The following is a 19,938-nucleotide window of genomic DNA, read 5'->3' as shown; positions in this document are numbered from 1 at the left end:
ATTTCTAATAACTGTTTGTTTTATCTTTGTCGTGATGACAGTAAATAATATTTGACTAGATATTTCTCAAGACACTTCTATAGAGCTCAAAGTGACATTTAAGGCTTAACTAGGTTAATTAGCTTAACTTGGCAGGTTAGGGTAATTAGGCAAGTTATTGTATACTGATGGTTTGCTCTGTAGATTTTGTCCCTAAAATGGGTTTTAAAATTTTTAAAAAACTGCTTTTATTCTAGCCGAAATAAAACAAATAAGAATTTCTCCAGAAAGTCTGTGAAAATTTCCTTGCTCTGTTAAACATCATTTGGGAAATATTTTAAAAAGAAAACAAATTCAGAGGGGGGCTAATAATTCTGATTTCAACATTTTAAACCCTTTAGATAAATATAAAAGTCAAAAGAGCTTTCCATAATCTGTGGACATACTTGAGTGCTGTTACACAAAGCTCTCTCAAGGCAGAAATGTTTGAATTATTAATGATGTGCAGCAGGAAATTAAGCATTTAATCTCCATCTCCACACGTTAGTGTCTCTGCGCTCCAACATGCATTTATTACGGTACTTGAACTGAAAAATGGTGTTTACTCCCAGCAGGCACAGGACGTCAACATGACGTCAGATTGATGTTATACCCCAACGTCATGGGGACGTTGCATTTTGTTAGGAAATGAAAATCGGGTTGACGTCAGAACCCAACAACAGATCGACATCAATGTCCAATGAAATATCAACGTCTAATGATGTTCCAGCTATCAGACGTTGGATTTTGGTTGCCGTATCTGATGAACAAATGTCAGTATTTGACACCAATATGATGTTGGTTTAAGATGTTGCCTCGATGTTAGATTTTGGTAACTTTCAACACAACCTAAAATCAACCAAATATCAACGTCATTTGATGTCATTATTGAACGTCAAAATAACGTTCTCCTTAGATGCTGGCCAGACTTGAATTTTGGTCACCTGACGTCACGACCTAAATCTAACCTAATTATGATGTTGTGTGCCTGGTGGGCTGAGGCTTACACATAGCACCGCACACGCGTATACATACACATTATACAAAGGCATGTTCGCTTGCAATATTAATGTTCAGTTTATTACGATAAAAGTCATTTAATGTTGATACATTATATATTTTGTAAACAACTTTGGACAGAAGCGTAAATTGGTATAAACACTGACCACATTGAAAAATTACAGGGTGTGTCTGTGTGTAAACGTCCCCTTTATTGTCATCACCTTAACACAGGCCAGTTATATAATATATTTAATGTACAATTCATAAAAGACTTCTCTCTAAATCTAAAAAATAAAACCAAGGATGTGCTGAACCATGACAGACATTTATTAAATCACTTGTTATTTTGACAAGCCGCTATACCTCCAGCAGTTTCAGATTATATCAAAACAAAGGGTTTCGAATTTATGTTTTGCACTCGGATTAACATAGTAAACTAGGTAGCAGTAGGTTGTGCGAAAATAGAACAGCCTGTTTCACAAATGCACACCACAGACGGTCCCTTTCAGAGCAACATCACAACAGCTGGAGTTTATTCATTGGAAACCAGACATTCAGGTTAAAGGTACAACAACACGTACAGGAGACGAGTTAGGAATTGCGATTTAGGCTTATGAGGTAAATGGCGATTTAATATATTAGGGTTCTATATAGATATTACTCTGTTTACTCTCATAAACTACTATGAACTCTTAGAAAAATAAAACTTTATCTTTGTTTTATGAATCGTTTTAAATACAAAATCAGTCGATATATAGTCGCTTGGGATGAAAAGCTCTCGTTTTTCATGATTGAAATATAGAAGGCTTATCGGAAAGCGCATGTTTTGTGTAGAGCAGGGTAAAGAGGTATGTGGTAAACGTTGTGCAAAAAAAGGGCAGAGGAATTTAGGCTTTAAGGTGTCCCCCAGGTAAATGTCCTCGGTACAATACAGTTTACTGAATGATAGGTTTATATATCGAAATGCTGTCATCCTGAGCATTACGGTGATCTGAAAGCACTCAGTTGTAGAACCAGGTGTTACTGATGTTTGTTTTTTAATGTCTAAAGCAGGGATTGCCAACTTTTTTTTTAGCCAGCAGTAAAAACAGTAAAAATGCTACAGTAAAACTATGATATCTGATTAACTGTAAGTGTCCTTAATATTTAGGGTGAATATCCGTAATTGGACATTTTCAAAATTCCCTGCATGACACTTTTTTTTTGTTATTGTTGACATTACTATACACTCAAAAGATTTTAGCTGATTAGTCAAACTAATTATTTAAAACAAGTTTTTATTTATTTATTTATTTATTTATTTATTTATTTTGGGGGGAGGGGGGTACATTTATTGTTTTACATTTACATTTAATCCACTTAAATTTGCAAACAAAACTAAGTTAACTTAAGAACCCAGCACTTTTTTCAGCTCTTTTTTTTTGTTTTTCTCCTCATCAGTGATCTAATAAAAGTTCAATAACGTTTACTCCAATACTTTAGTGTAGGGCTGGGCGATATGGCAAAAATGCAATCTTGATTATTTCTTTTCCATATTGAACAATAGCGATATATATTTCGATATCAGTTGTTTATGCTTCCAAGTTTTAAAATAGTACCCCAACATTGACTGAAGCCACAAATTAGAGGGTCCACTAAACAGCATAACTTTCTTTTGGTGGCATCTCTAATTCTTAAATTTGGTTCATCTCTAATATAAAGAACCTTTTAGATTCCCATTGTTGTACATTTCTGCTGTTTGATTGGCGTTAGATCAATATAGAGTAAAAAAGTTCAGAGCTTATTGTTATTGACATCAATTATTATCATGATTCGATATAATATTGTTTATCAGCCCAGCCCTACTTTAGTGTTTAGATAAGCTGCTTTTGTCTATGTAACAAATGTACAATGTGTAGATGTTAGTACTTCAAAATAAGGGCGTATTAACACTGTATAAATTAAGGAAATACAGTAGTTTACCGTAGAGTTTGAAGGTTTCTAGCTTATGTTTATCTGTAAATTCGTTACCATCAATTTTATTGAACTATTTTTACTAGAAGTACCTGAATAAGTACAGATTCATTTGCAAAGTTGTATTTGAGCCATTAAACCAATATACTGTACAAGTGTTTAAATAAATTATATTCCAAGTAACAACTAGGATTTAAACTATTAGTAATTTGTTGTGTATTTTCAAATGGGTCTATAAAGTTTTAGAAATTTTATGTTTTAATATTAGTCGTTTTAGGTCAAGTTAAACAAAACAGAAATGTGCTGAGCTTACAAAATTGTATTTAATGGGATTAGTTTTAATTACCAGTATTACCTCTAAAGCAAATTATGCACCACCTGACAAAAGCCTTGTCGCCCATCCACGTTTTAGGAACAGAAAATAATAACTTGTCTTCTAGTTGATCATTTGGTATCAGAAGAAGCTTATGTGAAAGACAAAGGCCTCTAGATTACGCTTATTTTTCTTAAATAAAATATGATCATGCCTCGATTTTTAATTATTTAATTAGGACAGTAACATTTAACCTAGCTTAGATAAAATTCTTGAAAATAAGTCATAGTGCAGTGGAAAAATGATTAATATAGTGTATGACTTCCATGAGCTTGGAGGACTGCATCCATATATCTCTGCAATGACTAACGTTCTTGCAGGACTCCCAGAGTTCATCAAGATTCTTTGGATTCATTTTCATCTTACCCCAGACATGCTGAATAATGTTCATGCCTGGTGACTGGGCTGGCCAATCCTGGACCACCTTGACCTTCTTTGCTTTCAGGAACTTTTAATGTGGAAGCTGAAGTATGAGAAGGAGCGCTATCCTGCTGAAGAATTTGCCCTCTCCTGTGGTTTATAATGTAATGGGCAGCACATATGTCCTGATACCTCAGGTTGTTAATGTTGCCATCCACTCTGCAGATCTCTCACATGCCCCCAAACTGAATGTAATCCCAAACCATGATTTTTCCTTCACCAAACTTGACTGATTTCTATGAGACTCTTGGGTCCATGCAGGTTCCATTAGGACTTCTGCAGTATTTGTGATGATTGGGATGCAGTTCAACAGATGATTCATCAGAAAAATCTACCTTCTGCCACTTTTCAATGATCAACTAGAAGTCAACAACTGGGATCGACGACAAGACTTGTATCAGGTAGTGTAGATGAATCAGAAAATTTAAATGAAAACATTTCAGTTTTAACACAGTATACTAGTTTACGAACCCTAGTTGGAAAACCCTGCTTTAGAATAACAACATAAACTATTTTAACTATCAGTCTAAATGACGACAATTGGTTGTTTCATGTCAGAAAAGAACCGAAAAGCAAGAGAAATCTCTGACATCAGTCAAAAAGGCAAGTCGTTTTAGATGCAGAGAGCGAGTTGTTACATTTAGCTAAAATATCAAGACGAACACCGAATGAATCGGAATAGCGCGCACTCACAAATCGTGCACAACACCAGGAACGTGCACCGATTGAATTTCACAATGACTTTTTTTTGATTGCAGTTTCCTCACATGGTCACAATTTACAATCTTCATCTTTATAGTAGAATATTGGCGTATCACCCTACATGTAAACGCTTTGATAGCATGCAGAAGTTGGTGGCAGTGAAGGCAACATGAGTTAAATCAGCAAGAGGGCAAAGGGCAAGAGACGCCATGATTGGTCCTGACATTGGTTTTTCTATTAGCGACCTGGTTCAAAACTGAGGGATAAATAGAGCTGGCTGTTCACCACAGATATATACGAACACTCACACTGACAGACACAGGCCGTAAAATGCTTATAGTCGATAACTACATGTGCAGATTAAAACAAGCTCGCCTGGAAGAGAACAAAACGCAGCGCTCCTTTCTGTCTTTATTCATCCCTCTCAAGTTGCTCTGTTCAGCAGCTTACTTTATTTTCTTGGCCCTTCATCCTGCTGAAAAGACCAGATTGGCTCGTTTACTTGCTGAAGTTCAGATGTTGTGATGTATAACTGGCTTATTTCCCTTTAACTAGCAACACAGCCTTTGTAGTAATAGTGCAGCCTTCAATAATAGTACACTGTAAAAAAATGTAATGACAAAAAGTCAAGACAACATATTTTTTGATGTGGCTTTAACTTATTTTTATAAGTTAATCAGGTTTTGACTACATTTTTAAAGTTATATAGAGTTTAACTTAATATTTTTAGTCAGTTTGACTGACGTAAGTTGAGGCGGCTCGAAAAGTCAATCTGATTCAACTAAGAAAGTGAAGTCAGCAAGAATTTCTAAACGTTCATAAATGAAGATGCATTTACTTGTGACGTGAACTCAAATGAGTCTTATTGTCTGAAAAAATGTATCAAAGTAAAGTCTATTTTTCTTAGCCTGTTGGCAGATTTTTTATTTATTTTAAGCATAAATTTGATCATTTAAAAAAAGCTATTTATCACAGCATGTACATTATTTTTTTTATTATTTTTTTTTTACATTTTAAGTTGATGTTAGGTGGTTCATTCCGCTGTGGCGCCCCCTAATGAATAAAGGGACTAAGCTGAAGAAAAACGAATGAATGAATGAAGTTGAATGAATGAATGAATGATGTTAAATTTGAAGTGTGTTTTAAGTATAAACTTGCTTGATTTAGATTTTCTTTTAAGAAAAAGTATTTTTTTCCTCATAAGCAACTGTAAATTAAAGAGCCTGGATATGTTACTTTATCACACAACACTTTAAAAAATTACTGTAAAATGTACAGTATTACTGCCAATTTAGGTAGCCAGTAAGGCCGTAAAATTTACAAGTGCACTAAATTAATAATTACAGCACAATTGTAATTAAAAATTTACAGTGAGCTTGTAAATTTTGGTTGCCAGTACTACTGTAAATTTATAAGTACCTTGTAAATTAACAGTTACAGTTGTGCTGTAAATCTACAGCACAACTTATTAATTTACAGTACGCTTGTAAATTTGAATATTTCTGGCAATTTTTACAGTATTACTGGCTAAATTTACAAGCGCACTGCAAATTTTCAACTACAATAATGGTGTAGATTGTACAACAAGTGTACTTATAAATTTACAATAATACTGGCAACCAAAATTGCCAAGCGCACTGTAAATTAATAATTACAATTATGCTGTAAGACTACAGCACAATTATAATTATTAATTTAGTGCACTTGTTAATTTTACAGTATTACTGGCAACCTAAATTGCCAGTAACACTGTAATTTGAACAGAAATTTTTTTTTAACAGTGTTTCATTATAAAAATCTGAATTTACTCACAAATTTATGCTTAAAACAAGAATAAAAATCTGCCAGTGTGAATATAAATAAACACAAACATAAAATATAAACAAAAATAAAATTTTGCTTCTGCCAGTGGTAAAATAAAGACATGTAATTTACTTTTATGCAGATTTATAATTCATTGATTTTCTTTTCAGCTTGTTAATCGGGGGTTGCCACAGCAGAATGAACCACCAACTTATCCAGCAAATGTTTTACACAGCGGATTCCCTTCCAGCTGCCACCCATGGGAAACACACACGGCCAATTTAGCTTATTCAATTTACCTATAGTGCATGTTTTTGCACTGTGAGGGAAACCGGAGGAAACCCACACGAACACGGAGAGAACATGCAAACTCCACACAGAAATGCCAACTGACCCAGCTGGGGCTCGAATAAGAGTCGTTCCTGCTGTGAGGCGACAGAGCTAACCACTGAGGCACCATGCCGCCCATAGAATTATAATATCATTGTAAAATCAAACATAAAACATAAGCTACATTATCTTGCTTCTCAAGTATCTTGATTAAAGGATGCGTAGGTATGAATACTGTAAAATCCAAATGACTAAATAAATGACTGTTTGCACAAAATAACAGTTTACTAAATGTTGGGTATAATATAACCACAAACTGCGGCTCTGAAATGTTTTGGGCTATTTAAAGCAGCATGAGGCTGTCAATATATTGTCCATCAGCTGCAAAATAAATTATTCTGAAACTAATTTCAGTGACATTGCTCCACAGTGTCATTATTGTTATAATTATGTTATATATTTCACCAATTATATAAAAATTACATTGTATTTTCATTCGAATTGTAAAAATCTTTCAGCAATAGTAAACCAGCACTGGTGTTTTCAGCAGGACGCGGAGCTTCTTTTACCTACTCTTCCTGTCTTTCTCCACTTGCACAAGTCTCACTGCTGGTCGTCCCGGAGCATGTCGAACAGAGCCTGCAGCAGCCGGTCGTCTCTGTGTCTGTACGGCTGGGCTCTGTAGAAGTTGTCGCTGTAGTCATTGAACAGGCCGTTTTGGGAGGCCCTGTAGCGGTTCAGCAGGTCTAGGGCCTGATACAGCTTCTGTGGCGGGATGCGCTCCTGCTGGAAGCTCTTCGGGGGAGCCGCCGGCATCTGCCTGTTGAAGGCTGACTGAAGGAGACGCAGCAGGGCCAGGTTGGCAGTGGACGGGCCGGAGTTTACTTCTGGGATGCTCATGGAGGCAGTGGAAGGCGGAGAGTCTGGGATCGCTTGATTTGGAATCTCAGGTTTGAGAGCTGGAGTTGGAGCTTCCTGCTGTAAGAGGGAGAAGGGAAACAAAGATGTAAGATTAGAGGAAGAGGAACAGTACATATTACATGTTTTAAAGGAACACTCCAGTTTTTGGAAAATAGACCCATTTTACTGATTCCCTAGAGGTAAACGGTGGAGTTTTACCATTTTTGAATCCCTTCAGCCAATCTCTAGTTCTATCACAGTTGCTTAGCTTAGCATAAATCATTGAATCGGATTAGACCATTAGCATCTCAAAAAAAAAAAAAAAAATTTCTGCCGTACCATGGCTGCGCATATTAGGCTGTAATGAGAGAGTATATACACATTGACATTTCTCCTGTTCTGACCTTCATCATGTCTTCCATCGGCTCCACTCCTCTGCGATCATTTTGTACGGCGTTGTACGGTGTGTATACTCTCGCCTTCTTCATGTGTTCAGGCTTCTCAGACGTCCCGTGCAAAATTAACTTCCAGCTGATGATCTGACCCTCATTCTCCATCCGTCCTGACTGTGAGCAACAGAAAGAGAGAGATGAAAAAGTATTTCGATTAGTGAAAGCTCATATTTGTTAGATATTAGTTCAGGGATGCTGGTCTCTACCGTATCAGTAATCTTCAGGATCCAAGTGCCAGTGGGATTCTCTCCCCATGTGTGCACAGACATGAAGGCCCAGTTTCGGAAACCATTAGATGAAGTGTCCCTCTCTCTCTCCGCCAGTAGGACTGTAGTGGTACCTAACGGAAAAAAACAACAACAGTCAGTGGGCTCTATTTTGACGGTCCATGAGCAGAGTGCAAAACGCAGGGCGCAAATGCTTTCAGGGCGTGTCAGAACGCATTTTTGCTAATTTACGGACGGGAAAATCTGCTTTGCGCCGCGGCGCATGGTCTAAAAGGGTTGAGTTTTTTTTTTTCTTAATGAGTTATAGGTGTGTTTTGAGAGTAAACCAATTAGAGTCTCATCTCCCATTCCCTTTAAGACCCAGCTGCGTTGTGCCAAGAGCGCATTCGCTATTTACAGGACGCAAAGTAAGTCTAAGTGGAAAAAATGAGCATTTCACAAGTAAACAGTTAACAGTTTTTTAACAGAAAACTGTTAAACAGAGCATCTACTGCATGAGAATGAGAGATAAATGATCTACTTTCACATTCGCTCTTGGATAGGGAAACCTTTACGCACAGACATCAATTAGCCTATAAATAATTAATTTCGTTTGTTAAGCGCAAAGATTCGTTTCAAAACTATTTCTAAATTTCTATTTCTAGTTCTAATTTCTAGCAAACGAATAAATCAACAATAATGACCAAGTGTGGTCAAAATACTGAGTTATTTCCAAATACACCTGCCATGCCCCATATGGTCTTAAACCTAACAGGTGGGCAAATCTAGGCTTGTTTTTAATAAAACAAATATAAATATGATTATATTAAATAATACTGCTAATAATAATAACATTATACAAAAGCAAATTGTTATGAATGAACTGAAAAAGCCTCCCGAGATGAAGAAGACATAAAAGCAGTGATTTTTCATATTTATGTAGGCTAGAAAATAATATGTTTTGTAATATTTTAATCCTTTATATTTATATCCTATATCTATTCTTATTATATCCTATACATATTCTTAATATTTAAATTTTTTCATATGTAAAGATATTTGCCTATTGCTCTTTTGTGCGTATTAAGCAGTGTGTAAGCGAGGCGCAACTCTGCGCCGGAGTTTAGACTGGGTTTGTTTTGGTCTAATGAAAAATCTATTATAGTTTCTCAAAATAGCAATGCGCCAGCAGTCCGCCTTAGAACGCCTTCCTTTTTAGACCAGTACGCCTATGGGCGCACAAATGAGCGCTAATGCATTTGCTATTTAAACAGCGTAGCGCAACGCCTCAAAACCACTCTTGCGCCAAGCTGAAACTACCAAAAGACTATTGCGCCACTTCTTGCACCACACTGCGCCGGGTGTTTGATAGGGCCCAGTGTCTGTTAAAGTTTAGAGGGATAGTTCACTTGATGAAAGACTAAACTGTATTATTATACATTTTTTATTTCTTTTTATTTCTTTTTCTTTTTTCATAAAGTTGTTTGCTGCAGACCTCTTGGCCAGGTCAACCTTGTAAAGAGGTATATATGAAGAAACATATATAAGATGGATCTAACTTTTTTCTTCAATAAATTGTGACCCTGGACCACAAAATCAATTAGTTATATTTTTACCAATAATCAAAAATACATTGTATGGGTCAAAATGATAGATTGTTCTTTTATGCTTAAAGCCATTAGAATAATAAGTAAAGATCATGCTCCAGAAATGTATTTAGTAAATATCGTACTGTAAATTTGATTAAAACCCAATATGATTAGCATTGTACACTGCTAAAAACTTAAGGCGAGTTTCTCAATATTTATACCCTCAGATTCCCGGTTTTCTAATAAAAGTATCACAGCCAAATATTGTCCTATTCAAACAAATACATCAATGAAAAAAGATTTATTGAGCTTTCAGATAATAATGTCAATTTTTAAACATTTCAGAAGGGTCACAAATATTAAAGAAGTTAATATTTAGTGATTTAAAAGCTGCTTCTTTGATAGTACAAAAAAATATACAGGCAAAACATAATTAATCCCTGTGGCTCCTGATAATACAATGAGGTCTTACAAAGCAAAAGGATCAGTATGTAAAGAAACTGAACATTTACAAAATTATTAACTTTAATTTAAAGCCTCAGCAAATATTCCGAAGCATGATCGTGTCAGTCGGAAGCACAAGCTTCCTGTTTATGAAAATGTATAGGTTATTGTACGGACTGATCATATTTATGTATCACCAGAAGCCATTCAATCAGGGTTTCCACAGGTTTCATCAAAGTCAGACGTTTTAAGATCCTTTTAAGAGCCCTTTCTTAAGGCCCGGTATTTTGATGAGGAATCATGTAATTGTGCTTACGTTTTTTCCCTGATTAAGAAATTTAATGTGAAAAAATTGGCTTTATGAATGTCTAACGTTGTTGTGAATTATGTCTCTTTGCAATGAAAACAACTGAAATATAAAAACTTAAGGTTTTATTGAGGTTTAATTGTTGGTCATTGTATTTAAGACCTACAACACCATTTCAGTGAATTTGAAACTTGTTAAAGCCTACAATTTAGTTTTTGAAATACTAAACTTTGAAACTTTTTGAAATACTACTACTTTGAAAGACTTTTTAAGACCCAACAGACACCCTTATTTTATGTATTGCCTGAATATTTTTTGACCTTCAATACGCTTATTTAACTTTTTACAGAAGAAACAGTGACCTACATCTCAGATGAGTAAATAACCAGCAAACTTTCATTTTTAACAGTGAATATGACTATAAGAATGTTTAAGTCTCACCTGATGGAGATGTGAGTGTGATGTGGAGGTCTCCTCTTCTTGTATACTCAATGCTCACCTCCACCTGCACATGCTCCAAGGACATGACAGAATTTGCCTGTCCTGCACAGGCTTTAGTAGGGATCTCAATGGAGATCTCGCCCGCAGCCTTCAATGGTCTGTAAACACAAAAAAAGCACAGGTTGTAATATCATTTCACATGCTGGCAGCCTTCATTCATTTTCCTTTAGTTGATTATCATTGGTCGCCGCAGCGGAATGAACCACCAATTATTCCGCCATATGTTTTAGGTAGTGCAGGGGTTCCCAAACTTTTCAGCCCGCGACCCCCAAAATGGCAATGCCAGTGACTCGTGACCCCCAATTTTCTCTGAGGTGGTGGTTATAAATACAGAAACCTTGTGTGCAATGACGCACACACACCAATAGACCCGAGTCTATTCTTTGTTGTTTTTTTTATGTATGTCAGTGCTGTAAATGGACTAGAAAGTTTAACCTGGTGTTACAAAATCTGCTGCATCTGACAGTATTGCTGTGTCTTTAGTATAATGTAATTACCCGAGAAGTCGCAATCCAATAGTACTAGTAACTATAAGCTCCTATAGTAACTATATAGTTTATAGTAACTATAAACGACTATTTTTTCTCATCAGTAGGTTATTGATAAAATACAGTAAGTCTTAAAGTTTAATAAAAATTAATTGATTTTTGAAAATCACCAGACGACCCCCCTTCATTGTCCTGCGACCCCTCGGGGGGTCCCAATCCCCACTTTGAGAACCTCTGAGGTAGTGGATGCCCTTTCAGCCGCTCATACACTCTCACATTCACACACACACACACACATACACTACAGACAATTTAGTTAATCAAATTAACCTACAGTGCATGTCTTTGGACTGTGGGGAAACCAGAGCACCCGGAGGAAACCCACAGAAATGCCAAGTCAAGACTCGAACCAGTAACCTTCTTGCTGTGAGGCCACAGTGCTAACCACTAAGCCACCATGCATGCAATATCTCTTTAATTTTTTTAAACAATATTCCCAAACCTGTTAAAATCTAAATCTAAAAAGCTCTATATCTAAAAAGTTTAATGAAATACAGAAAAAAATAAATACATTAAAATATGATAACATCATCATCATGATCTATGAATGAGTTTGAACAATTATGAGGGGATTTTTTTTCTCTCTACTGTTCCCTGGACAGATATGCATGAGTGATATGAACTGTAATCCCAACAGATTATCTAGAAAGCCACGGACTTTGCATCAAACAAGAGCCATGGTGATAATGCACACATGCTAAAACATGACCTTATGGATGGATGAATGGATGGATGGTTAGACATAAAGTATAGCACAACTTATAGTGTGTCCCACTTTCTCATTCCATAATGCTTTATCTAGGCTACATCACATGCCCAAAAATAAAAAAAAAAGATTCCACTGAGAATTTGCCAATGGCAGCTTGCACTTTATGTTATTGCGTGGCATGCAATAAACACAATTATAGCGTGTCCCGACATTTGCATTAGCATCAAGAAATGCAGTTCCAGGAAAATGAAACATCTGTTCAGGTGCACTTTTATTCCAGCTAAGCCTCACAATATCCAGAATTTCATGACGTAAATGTAAGAGGAAAAACAATGCATGAGTCAAAACCAGATTCCAGTTGTTAATTCCCCAAATATAGCGTCCTATTAAATCCTTCCGTTTGAATCACAAAAGCAGTTGTAAAGAAGAAACAGATGGGCGTAAATGCACACGCACACATACTGGCTCTGCTGAAATTATGGGGCTATTAATGAATAGCATGGCAGCAGATGGCAGGAGATCAGGGTGGCTTTGTCAAAACTCTGCTTTTGTCTCAACTGCAAGCAAAAAGAATTGGTGCTTTTTTAATATCTAGAAGCAAACTCTACCTTGGTTGAAACGTCTCATCTCTGACGATGCACTGTTTCTTCTCGGGAACGTGTTTCCAGACTTTAGGATCGGCCAGGTCCACCAGGGCTTTGGCATTCAGGAGACCAAACCCAAAACGACTGTTGACCATCAGTCCAGCTCCGTTCCTTTTCCAGCCGGGGTTATTGGCGAGAGGGTCAAACTCAGACGTCCAAACCACCAAGTGCTGAAGGTCCCGCCATGTCAGATCGGGACTAGTGTGGAGAGAAAAAAAACACACTATAAAAAAATTCTGGGTTCCACACAATTCCTCAATTCAGGCTCTTTCTGAAAACGTACCACTATATACATTTCTAGAGATCGCAAAATACATCCCAGGAGGTCGTTTTTTTTGCAGTTTTTGTTTTCGCAAATCCAACAGAGGACACTGTGTATGCTTTTTAAAATCTCAAATTTATCTTGCGAGTGCCATTTACGTCTGCTCTTCTCATGTGCCGCTGTCGACTGACTGACTGAGCGATCGACTGACCCACCTCCTCCTTCCCTAAACCCAGTCAATAGTGTTTTCAAAAGCATAGATTGACCCACCCATCCACTTCCCTAAACCCAACTGACAGTTAAAAAAAAAATCCAAAAAACGAAAAGCCCTAGCCTGATTTTTACCATGTTTTCATATTTTACCACATTCACACCCTGTTATTTACTTGTTTATTTTATTGGCCTGTGTTTTTGTTCTACCCAGTTTTTGGAACCGGCATTCACCGAACCCTGTCGTCATGGTCAACTCCTCTGCGTCTCAAGTATGCTGACGTAAACGGTGAGCTACTGTAACTAGACAAACTGGTAACAGTGCAAAAGCCGACCATTCGGAGTTAAGCAGTTAACTTGTAAGTGAGAAAAGGAACAGTGTCATATCGCCCTGTAGCATTCATTTCAAAGACAAAAATGCAGCCATATGTAGCTCTGGCTACATAATTTGCGATCTCCAGAAACATATATAGGGCTACATTTTCAGATTGAGCCTATGTTGCAACTCCATGTTGTCCCAATGCAGATCGATTAAGTTAACTCAATTGTTTTTACAAATTTAAGTGGATTGAACGTAAAACAGTTCAGTTGTGCCCCCCCAAAAAAATGCAAGAAGATTCAGCTCATTTAAGTAGTTTGAAAAAGCAGTAAGTCTTTTTTTAGTGCATCTAGATTTGTACTGAAATGTACACTCAAAATAATAAGCAGGTATTTGATTACATATAAAATGTCCATCTAATTGGATCACACACTTTTAACTTAAACTAATGAACTTAACGTCAGCTGATTCAACTTCTAGCAACACCTTCTGACCACCTTCATTTAAATGAAATTTACTTTATTTTATGCTTGGTAATGCAAATACAGTTGAAACCAGTTTACATACACTGTATATAAAGGCACATAACTATTTAAAAAAAAAGTCAGATGTTAATGTGACTAAACATTTCCTCTGTTAAAAAGCTCAGATGATGGTGTCAAGGTTTTGGAAGTTTCTGATTGGCTAATTGACAACATTTGAGTTAGTTGGAGGCACAACTGTAGAATAGTATTTAAAGGAAACCTCAAACACGCTGCTTCCTTGTGTGACAACATGGGAAAATCAACAAGCCAAAATCAACAAAAAAGTCAGATTACAATTTGCTAAATTACACTGGGATAAAGACTAATTTTTGGAGACATGTCCTCTGGTCTGATGGTACTAAGATTGAACTGTTGGCCATAATGACCAGTGTTACATTTGGAGGACAAAAGGAAAAGCCTATAAGCCTAGGAACACCATCCCACCAACTGTGAAGTAGGGGGGCGGCAGCATCATGTTGTGGGGCTGTTCTGCTGCAGGAGGGACTGGTCCACTTGACAGCAAAGATGGCATCACGAAGAAAGAATATTATGTAGAAATACTGAAGCAACATCTCAAGACATCAGCCAGGAAATTGGAAAAACTTGGCCACAAATGCGTCTTCCAAACAGACCATGACCTTAAGCATGCTAACAAATTAGTTCAAATGTGTTTTAAGGACAACAGAATGAATGTTTTGGAGTGGCCATCACAAAGCCCTGACCTCAATCCTATAGTAAATTTGTGGGCAGAGTTGAAAAAGCTTGTGCGAGCAAGACAGCCTACAAATCTGACTCAGTTACACCAATTCTGTCAGGAGGAATGGGCCAAAATTCCTTCAAACTATTGTGAGAAGCTTGTGGAAGGATACCCAAAACATTTGACCAAAGTTATACAGTTTAAAAGCAAAGCTAAAAAAATAAGAAGGAAATGTTTGTAAACTTTTAACTGTCTAGAAGTTAATTAAATAATTCTCAAAAAAAAAAATCTCTCATTATTCTGGCATTTAGCAAATGTAAATCATTTAGGTAATCCTAACCGACCTAAAATAGTATACAGTATGTTCAGTATGATTTACTATCAGACATTTTTCAAAAATGGTTATGCTCCTTTTTTTAGAGTGTATGTAAACTTCTGGTTTCAACTGTATCTAATTAGCCAATCACGTGGCACCAACTGCATTTAGGCATGTGGGCAAGAAGATCTGCTGAAACTTATTGATTCAATTTAGTGGCATGATTGTTGATTGAGTATTTCTGAAACTGTTGATCTACTGGAATTTTTACCAGTTCAATACCAGTAATAATAAAAGGCACATATGCAAAACAGCTCAAATGTACCAAACAGTTTAACCAGTCAATATTTTGACCCTAAAATTGACATTTTCAGCAGGGTATAATAAATAAAGTATTTCGAGCTAAAAAACCAAAGACACCAATGATTGTTTTACGTTGTACAAAAATGGCATTACATGAGCCCTTTAATAAAGTTTACAATACAAACTGATGTACTAAAATTCTAACATAACGTGCAAAATGCTAAATGTTTGACATACTTTTGCTCCAAAGCCAGTGCAAATATCCCAGCAGCCAGTGGGGCAGATGCAGATGTGCCAGTGTGTGTCTCTGTGCATTCATTGTGCAAATCAGCACTAGTCTGCAAGACAAATAGATAAAAGATGACATGCTAGCACAACAAAACCCAAACGGAGGACAAACAAAAACAGCAGTAAAATCTATGCTATCTAGTAAAATATTATTTACAGTCATCATGGCAAGGATAAAAGAAATCAGTTATTAGAATTTAGTTTATGTTTAGAAATGTGTTGAAAAAAATCTTTTCATAAAACAGAAACTGGGGGGAAAATGTACAGGGGGCAAATAATTCAGGAGGGCTAATAATTCTGATTTCAACTATAATTTGGTCATTCCAGACCATAAGCCAGGGGTGTCCAAACTTGGTCCTGAAGGGCCTGCATAGTTTAGCTCCAAATTCCTCCAACACGCCTGCCTGGAAGTTTTTAGTATACCTAGAAAGAGCTTGATTAGCTGGTATAGGTGTGTTTAATTGGGGTGGGAACAAAATATGCAGGACACCGGCCCTCCAGGACCGAGTTTGGACACCCCTGCCATAAGCAATGCAATAATAACAGGAAAAACATCTAACTGCAGACTCACTATTCTCTGGTCGGTGTAGTCTCCGCTGCTGTAGGCCGTGGCCAGCGTGGAGGAGCATTTCTCAGCGTACCACGGGGACAAACCCTGCTGGGATGCGCTGCTGATGGAGATGGTGTACAGACTGTCTGTGTATCCATCACAGTCACAGTTATCGCCCTGTCGACCCCCGTTACCAGACGCCCACACAAAAATGGAGCCTTTACCACCACGCCCCTGGAACAAAACCATTTTTTACAGCTTATTAGGTTATAATGGGTTTGTGTTAAAGTAAAACATTGCATTTGCTATGTGGTTGTTGAATCCTTGCTGGATGGTCACTAGAGTGTTCTGGTCATTAGGGCATTCTCGAAGGTTGCTGGTTACTTGTGTGTTCTCCCCGTACAAATCATGTCCTTGAGGGTACAAACTGCAATGGTACAAATTTGATTCTTTGTCTTACAGTACAATTCTGTTCCATGAAAAGGTACTGCCCCAGTGACAAGTGTCTGTACCTTCTTTGGTACAACATACTATTTTTTTCTGAGAGGGTAGCCATACCTGCCAACACAAAAGGGGAGTCTCCCCTATTTCAGACCCATCTGCCAATTTGTTCTATCTCCCGGAATTTCACCCCCATGACTTGCAATATAAGTGATGACACAACAGCAGTTTAAGAGCCCATATGCTGTATTTTGCTCCTTAAGACACCAACGTTGGCTTTTTCTACATTAAAACGTTAATATGTTGTAATTTTAAACTACATACCATCACTGCATTGTACAATAGGCTTTTATTTTGCAAACATATTCAAATGCTGTATTTCAAAGTACAACAAAAGCAGTGCATTGCTGAAGTAGGCTTCTTCTACATTTAAACACATTCATATGATATTGTTTACTGCGTAACAATAAGGGATGCAACAATTATAGATTTTGGTTGTACGATTAGTCTGATGAATAATCATGGTTTCACGGTTATCACCATTATTAGGCATTTATTAAATTCTAAACACTCCTAGTTTAGAAAATCACATAAAAACTGCTCATATTTTAGTGTTATTTATCGCCACTCAGTAATCAAATACAGCACAAAATATTAATAAAAACAAACAATAGTCAATTTCTCTTTTTTGACTTAAAAACAGTTTTTGATTTAAACATGAGTGATAATTTTACAATGAAAATAAATGACAGAACAATGAATAAATACATAAAATAAAAATAAATAAAAAATTGTATTTGTCTAATGTTAATTTAAGCAACATATTAGCAAAGAATTTAAATAAACTGTTGTTATCATCTGCGTTCGTACATACATAATCATGTTAAATAATTCGTCTAACGTATCTTTCGTTTACATTGCACTGAAAGCCACGCACAACTCACCGATACTAGGTGAGATCATTTCTACTGTGTCTACCTGGAGTGCGCGAGTGCGTCGCCCCACTTGCAAGTCACAGGCACACCGCTCCCAACATGCGCACTTCTCCATTAGAAATAATAACTTGCGTGCGGAAAAAACGCAAAAGCGCAAATAAGAAGAGCGGCCTGCTGTTATAGTTAATCCAACGTGTGTGCGTACTGGCATAACTTTGTTTAGTTGCAGCAGTTGTGTTGCGTGAAACAGAATCGCGGCGTCGAGAAACCTTTCTAATGAATTTCATTTAATTCGTAATTAATTAAAGCGTGGTTAATAGTGGAATCGGCTAATAGTTGCATCCCTATTAACGATATCAGTGCATTGAACATTTCTTTTCTACAAACGTATCCAAATGTTTTCAGCTGCTCAAGCCACTCGCTTGTTGTCAAGTGACTCACACTTTGCGCAGCCTTCAACTGCTGCTTGTGCTCTATTGAACAGACGCACGTCACTTCACAACTACAGCGGTTGTTTTTGATGTCTTGGTCACATTTTCTCCACCAATTGAATAGCCCTGTGGTACAGACTTCCCCCTCTTCAGTTCGCAAACCCTTGGTTGGATGGCTACTAGTCTAGTGCGTTCTGGGTGGTTGTAAAGTTTTGGCTTTGATGTTCTAGATGATTGCTAAGTGGTTGGCAGTGTGCTCTGGTTGTTATGGTGTTCTGGATGGTTGCTAGTGTGTTTGAAGAGTTTCTAGTATATTCTAGATGTCTGGATGGTAACTGGTTACTTGTGCTTTCTGGGTGATTAAAGGGATTTGTTAGGGAGTTGTATATCTTTGCTAGATTTTTGGTTGTTAGGGTATTCTAGATGGTTGATAGTTTGTTTTTAGTGATTTCTATGGTGGTTTTGATCAAGGATATTTTAGTAAACAAAATCTAAAACTACAACGAAAACTGTTGGTCAACAAAAAATTTTCGCTAACTAAAATAAAATTGGGCGTCATAAGTTGACGGTTCATTCCACTGTGGGGACCCCTGATAAATAAAGGGACTAAGTTGGAAAATGAATGAATGGAACTAACTAAAATTAGTGTTTTGGTTGTTCTTGATGGTTGCTTGAATAGTTGGTAGTAAGTTCTATGTGGTTGTAAAGTAATTGTTAGGTTTTTCTGGAATCTAGATGATTGTTAAGTGGTTGGCAGTGTTCTCTTGTTGTTAGGGTATACTTGATGGTCGCTAGTGTGTTTGTGGTCATTGCTGAGGTGGTTTAGACGGTTTCTAGTGTGTTCTGGATGGTTGCTACATGACTGAATGTGTGTTTTTGGTAGATGCTACCGTGTGTTGGATGACTGCTAGTGTATTAGGGGTGGCTGTAAAGTGGTTGCTATGATGTTCTAGATGACTGCTAAATGGTCAGCACTGTGCTCTGGTTGTTAGGGTATTATGAATGGTTTCTAGTGTGTTGTTGATAAGGTGGTTTCGAAGTTTCTGCTATGTTCTAGATCAGGGGTCACCAATCCTGGTCCTGGAGGGCCGGTGTCCCTGCAGGGTTTAGCTCCATCTTGCCTCAACAAACCTGCCTGGATGTTTTAAGCATACCTAGTAAGACCTTGATTAGCTTGTTCAGGTGTGTTTGATTAGGGCTGGAGCTAAAATCTGCAGGACACCGGCCCTCCAGGAACAAGTTTGGTGACCACTGTTCTAGATGATTGAAAGTGTTTTTGGTAGATGCTAGCATGTGTTGGATGGCTACTAGTGCATTCTGGGTGGTTGTAAACTGGTTGCTATGATGTTTGCTAAATGGTTGGCAGTGTGCTCTGGTTGTTATGGTGATCTGGATTGTTGTTAGAGTGTTGTTAGTAGTTTATAGTTGTTGGCATGTTCTAGCCAGTTGTTAAGTGGTTGCTATGTTGTTCTAAATTGTTTTGGGTGTGTTCTGGATAGTTACTAGAGTAATGCTACTAGTTGCTAGGTTAGTTGATAGTTGTTCCCTGCTGAAAAAATCCAGCTTAAACCAGCTGGTTGGCTGGTTTTAGCTGGATGACCAGCCTGGTTTTAGAGGGGTTTTGGACATTTTCTGACTTGTTTCCAGCAATTTCCAGCCTGGTCTTAGCTGGTCAGGCTGGTTTTAGCTGTTTTGGCTGGACTCCCAGCTTGGCTAGGCTGGTCAAGCTGGTTTTAGCTGGTCATCTCCCAGCCTGACCAG

General features: G+C 37.3%; 1 protein-coding gene across 2 annotated transcripts in view; it reads right to left on the bottom strand.

The window, feature by feature from the left end:
- Nucleotides 1-1,326: 1,326 nt before the first annotated feature.
- Nucleotides 1,327-19,938, bottom strand: part of pcsk1 (proprotein convertase subtilisin/kexin type 1) — a 43,321-nt gene continuing 24,709 nt past the window's right edge. Inside the window, exons 8-14 of one of the 2 annotated variants that reach the window (XM_087299063.1) lie at nt 16,392-16,604; nt 15,770-15,870; nt 12,866-13,099; nt 10,941-11,098; nt 8,160-8,293; nt 7,906-8,067; nt 1,327-7,576 (exon numbers count right to left, since the gene is read on the bottom strand). In XM_087299063.1, the coding sequence (XP_087155189.1) occupies nt 7,205-7,576; nt 7,906-8,067; nt 8,160-8,293; nt 10,941-11,098; nt 12,866-13,099; nt 15,770-15,870; nt 16,392-16,604 (1,374 nt within the window). In that variant the 3' untranslated portion in view covers nt 1,327-7,204. 2 annotated transcript variants of the gene reach the window in all.

This window comes from Danio rerio, chromosome 21 (assembly GCF_052040795.2).
Source record: "Danio rerio strain M-AB ecotype USA chromosome 21, GRCz13ab, whole genome shotgun sequence".
Taxonomy (NCBI): domain Eukaryota; kingdom Metazoa; phylum Chordata; class Actinopteri; order Cypriniformes; family Danionidae; genus Danio; species Danio rerio.
The sequence above is the reverse complement of the archived record's forward strand: the minus strand, read 5'-3'. Positions and strand labels throughout refer to the sequence as shown.